The sequence below is a fragment of the Vigna unguiculata genome, chromosome 9, assembly GCF_004118075.2.
Source record: "Vigna unguiculata cultivar IT97K-499-35 chromosome 9, ASM411807v1, whole genome shotgun sequence".
In the NCBI taxonomy this organism is placed as follows: Eukaryota; Viridiplantae; Streptophyta; class Magnoliopsida; order Fabales; family Fabaceae; genus Vigna; species Vigna unguiculata.
Window position 1 is genome coordinate 1,345,891 of NC_040287.1, and position 5,382 is coordinate 1,351,272.

The 5,382-nt window shown below is 37.7% G+C and overlaps 1 protein-coding gene across 1 annotated transcript; it reads right to left on the bottom strand.

Annotated features, from left to right (window-relative positions):
• Window positions 1-235: 235 nt before the first annotated feature.
• Window positions 236-4,323, bottom strand: LOC114162588. Its single transcript, XM_028046519.1, has 8 exons — window positions 2,689-4,323; window positions 2,476-2,594; window positions 2,213-2,316; window positions 1,604-2,099; window positions 1,065-1,494; window positions 854-992; window positions 676-772; window positions 236-539 (listed from the first exon to the last, which is right to left on the bottom strand). Exons 1-8 carry the CDS (start codon window positions 3,790-3,792, stop codon window positions 422-424), a joined length of 2,607 nt encoding a protein of 868 aa, XP_027902320.1. The 5' UTR covers window positions 3,793-4,323; the 3' UTR covers window positions 236-421.
• Between the last annotated feature and the right edge of the window lie 1,059 nt (window positions 4,324-5,382).

Sequence of the window (5,382 nt, forward strand, 5' to 3'; positions counted from 1 at the left end):
GCTCTACCACTAATGTTAGAACTTTCTAATTTAAAAAGAAAAAAATATGTACATACATATCATTCTTTTGATTTGATGCTATTCGTTTTTCACCCCCTTTGCCCAATAATGTACTACTATTTACACCTTCTCTGCAAATACATATGGGTGTTGTGTAAGCGTTTGTCTTAGTTTTATTATTATATATATCCTTGTAATACAAGACTCAGACTTTATTATACTGAACACCGACACATATCAACAAGGAAAAAAAAAAGGGTTACATTTAAAACTATGAAATAATGTACAGTGATGTTTTCCAAACGAGTTTCTTCTCAAAAAATCACAAACTCCCTTGACGAAAGTATATGTAAAAAGGAGAAACTCGCGTGTATGTTTATGATGTTAATTGTATGGAGTGAGATTCTGTCGAATGTGACACCTAACCGTCAATATATACTCGAACAACATCCACTATTTTAGCCCGACATATGGGACATTTTCCACTGTTACATTGCAACTCGATGGCACACTTCAGACACGCACACATGTGTCCACACCTGCAAGTTCAAGACGAAATGAGTCAACTTTTCTTCCAAAATAGAAAAAAATTGAACTTTAAATTTAACTTATCCTCATTTTAAATTTAATTTATTTTCACAAAATCGAATTTTTAAGGTAATGCAAGTAATTTACCTGTACAAAACAGAGTCAACTTTGACCTCATAGCAAATGCAGCAGTTGCCTTTCTTTTTTTGAGTCCTGTTACGGGACTTTTTTTCTTGTATTTTAACTGTAATGGTATTTGCATTGCATCACTACTAAGAGGCAAACAGGAAAAGACAAAAAGCATCAAATAGAAATGAACACAAACCTGAGTGAACCTCTACTTTCATGGTTTGTTGTAATTCCATCTGCATATTCATGCAGCCCTTTATTATTTTCTTCAGCTCTGACATCTCCTGATAGAGTTGCTCCATGTGCCCTCTCAAATCATATATCAGTTCCATTTCCTGCATGCAGAGTAGTTTCGGCATTTAACAAGAGATTCAGAAGAATCAAGATCATACCAAATGCAAACGCACCATTGAATGATGATTGGTGGATGGAGATGCAGATTGCCGACTCTCTGGATAGAAAGATTGAGATTGATAAGGTTGTCCGGATGGAGAAACAACTCTATCAAAATCGTCACCGCCTTCATTGTCCCTGTAACTGCATGATGAGGAACGATTAGAATAATCACCAGCTTCATGATATGGATCACTTATCAAGCTCTCGTGCTCGTGCTCCTCTGCATTATCCTCATCCTCTTCTTCCTCAATTCCATCTCTTCCATCTTCTTGAGAAGCTCTTGCAGAATGCAAGCGTTCCTGCAAAAATGCCATCAATTCTTGGCTGTTTTCCTCATAGTCCTGGCTATTCACTAAATGTGCTTGTGTTCCCCTATGAGATTCCATCAATCTATCCATTCTATCCCGGAAGTCACTAGAAAGGAAACTTGACACTGTTCTTCTGCAGAAATAATATACTAATGTTCAGATCAATGAAGTTTATACAAAGTAAATGCTTTCAAGTTTATGCAACTGACACAAGAGGTATCATTTAATAGAAAATTATGTACCTTTCAAGAAGCCTCCTTATATCCTCATTCTGAGAACCAGTTTCAAGCATCTCTCTATACCAGGCTTGCCTGCGCTCTTCCCAATAGCTCCTAGGCCTAGAAATTTCACTGATCCAGTTATAATTACTTTCATAGTCACAATTCTGGTCAGTTTCCTCTCCTTCCATCTCATCACCATAACTGCTTTCAGCATAGTTCTGATTACTTGCCACTTCTAGTGTCTCCTGGTAACCGGATTCAGCATTGGATTCAGCATACTGCTGGTTACTAATATCTTCCTCATTTACTGTCTCATCATTACTACTTTTAGTAATATCATTCTGTTCGCTACTAGCTTCTGCTCTGTCTGTCATCTCATTTAGACCTGAATCAGTCATGGATGTCGTTGCCTCACTAGTTTCTTTTGAGTTTTTTTGTTGAGTCTTGGCATCTGAACGTGGATTTGTTTCTTGGATCATGACATCTGAACTTGGAGGAGCTTCTTCAGTATTATGATCTATTCTAGTGTGTGAAACAGATTTTTTGGGGATTTTGTGGCATGATTGGCACTGCTATGAGCTGTCTGGTTTCTTGTGTCTTTTCTGACTTGATCGGTGGTGGCAGAGTTACCCAATTGAATGGTTTTGTTAACTGCCTTTCTTCTAGGACTTCTTGGGGTAGCTACTTCTGCATGGACCGGAGTTCTAGGTTCAACCCCACTGCTAAATCTTTCCCTGTATGTCACAAAAACATTTCTCTTTTAGTATCTTCCAGGAAAACTTAATTATGAGGGATCTTGCTGTGTTCATTTTATCAAAGAACTAAACTTAGATGACACAAAAATGAACTCTATGTTTAATTAAAATGGTCAAAAAGTTTTGAAATGATCAAACCTTAATTGCATAATTGCAGACCCTTGTGATTGTCTGTTTAGTTCGCATGATGTTGAATTCTGCCGGGAGCGATCATTAGCCACCAGATCACGTTGCAATAATTTAATCCGAAGCAATGCCTGCATTCATGCATAGAAAATGAGTCAGAATCAGAACTAGTAAAAAACATAACACAGCAAGAGAAGAAGAACCACCCTTTGGTTTTTGTTTTACCTGAATGCGACCTTTTTGTGCGAACTTAGACACCGCTCCACGCTCTGACAAGTTGTTGAGCTCCCTGTGTCTGTCATTCTCCATCTGCATAAGCAAATCATTGAAAGCTTGACGCCCTCTAATTCGCAGGGGACACGCAAATTTAAGCTCTGAAGGTGGTTGTTGTTGACCACATTCACGCTCTCTACAAGGAGAACCTGTCACACTTGTCATACTACTACTAAAATACCCTTCTTGTTCATTCTCATCAATAAAGGAAGGTGTTGGACTCTGGTTCTGGCTGGTGGAAGTGAGTTTCTTTATGATGCTAGCAACACTGACACCACTCTCAGACCTGGCTTGAGGCGAAACGGAATGGTCACTCGATTCCCACTCAGGAAATGAGTGAAAGGAACTTTCTTCATTCCCTGAGGGTCCATCAAAGCATTCTTCCTCGGGCAATGAAGCATTAGCATGCTCATTCGTGGGAGAAGAGGATGAACCGATCTTCTCAAACGATGCGTTCGTTTTGGAGACAACACATTGGTTTAGCCTCTTCTCCCATATCTGAACAAGAGAAGAAGCAGCCATGTTGGGAATCTCTGAGGAGCTTGATTCTTCCTCAGATGTGGAACTGGGTGTCCTTGGGAAAATGTCAACGTCATCCATTGAGAGAAGTTCAGCCCCATTCTCCATATTCGACACCATCTCCCGAGCCTGTCTCGTTGCCCATCGATCGAGAAGCTGCGAGTGTCTTGGGCTGATCAACAAGGACAAAGATGTCTCCTTTTTGTTGTTGATGATGCCGTTGTTGTTGTTGAAGGAGCTGGCTCGTGTGAAACGAAGCCTCTCCAAGCGGGTGTTTTTCGGAGCCTTACGCTGGTTAACGCCCTTGTTCTTGCTGCTGCAGCAGCCGCTGTTGTTTTCGTTTGTTGCGGAATCAGAAGACACCCCCCGACACGTGTTAATGTCCGTGACAAAGTTCTTGTTGTTTCTCTGTAACTTAGCATGATGGTTATGCGTGCCCTTTGCGTTGCTTTCCCTGCATTCTTCGCGGTGGTTGCGGTCCCTCAGAACGGAACCGAAGGGCGAGGAAGAAGCAATCTCAACCTCGGACGATGCCATGTGGGCTCTGTTTGTCGTTTGTGGTCGGTGGTTGATGTTTTGTCTTGGTTTGTGGAAACCTTTACGAAGGAGTGTGTGAACGTGGAAACACGGTAACCCATTTGGGGGAAACGGGTGGAGAGATTGGAGACATTGCAACCTCACAAGTCTCTTCTCGTTTTGCTGAAACACAGAAAAAGACAGAAAATAAAAGAAAACAGGGTAGAGCGAAACAGAGGAGGGAGTGAAGGAGGGAGAATATGAAGGAGAAACGAGTTGTTGTACGGAAACTAGGGAGCTTTTTATGGCTTATTAATGCTCACAAATCATCTTAACCTCATTCCCGTTTTCTCTGCCTCTATTTAGAGCTCTTTCGTAACGAAAGTACACAAATAAAAAAAAAAATAACGTTGGCCGATAATGTTTGTTTCTGTTTTGTTTTGTTTTGTTTCCTGGTACCTAGGGACGTGTCTTTTGGTTGAGAGGGGTGTGGCTAAAAATGGAAGAAACCTTTTGGTTGATGTGAGAAGATGAAGGAAACAGAGTGTTGGAAAAGTACAACGAAACTTAGAAGAAAACTTTGAGAATTGTTATGACGAATATAACAGTGTGGTGTAGTGAGAGAGAGAGAGACGTTGGGTTTGAACCGTTGAGATTGTGGGGTAAAGAAAAAGAGAAAAATATGAGAAAGAGAGCGTCTTATTTATTACTATTTGCAGATTAAGTGCATCACTCTCTACTTTTTCATTCTCTTCACCAAATTAAGTTCACAACTAACTCTGATTTTCTGCTTTCCTTCACTCACTTTATGCACTTTCCTTTTGATGATTATCAACACTTACCACATTACTTCATCTTCTTGTAATTTTATTTTCTCAAGTCATAATTTGTTACAGTACACACATTCTTATCAGTTTTGCAAAATTTCTTTTCCACATTTCGTTACTAATAATACTGAAATAGTATATTTATATATATATATATATATATATATATATATAATACTAAATATAATAGTTACAGGAAGGAATCAAAGTGTTTTCTGGTGGTGAGCTTTTCCTTCTGTTTTCCTTTGCTTTATGTACTTTTTTTATTACATTTAATTACTTTTTAACTAAATGACTAAAATAAAAAGATGAGTACACTTAATTATTTACTTCTACCATTTTTCTTTAAATTTAAAAAAAGATAATTAGTTTGTGATATTAAAATAAAAAAATACTCTACGATTTGATGTATGTTTGTATGTATTATTATTTAATAAGTTAATAACAGATAAACTGTTACATAATGTTGCAAATACTACTCAATAACAAAGTATGAAAATTACTTATAAGTATGGTACTTAAAAATCGAAATTTAATTCGTAAATCGAAATTTAACTACCTTGCTTATAACTATCAAAATGCTACTTGTCATTTGATTCGGTAAAAAATATTCATTTTTCTACTAAAATGGCTTCGCTTTTCATTTTAGAATATTTATAAATGTGTATTTATGGACATTAATTTTGAAAGAGTCGTTTAAGTTTTATTTTAAGTAGGGATGAATTTGAAACGTTTTTTATTTGAATTTTTAGCTTATTAGATTTGTCCGATTTAATTGTGCAAT

Excerpts from the sequence above, each read along its gene's own strand:
- LOC114162588 (XM_028046519.1), bottom strand. The coding sequence starts at position 3,792 with ATGGCATCGTCCGAGGTTGAGATTGCTTCTTCCTCGCCCTTCGGTTCC. Across the intron at positions 2,595-2,688 it reads CACAAAAAGGTCGCATTCAG|GCATTGCTTCGGATTAAATT; the intron begins GTAAAACAAAAA and ends GCATGAATGCAG. Across the intron at positions 2,100-2,212 it reads TAACAAAACCATTCAATTGG|ATCATAATACTGAAGAAGCT; the intron begins GTAACTCTGCCA and ends ACACTAGAATAG.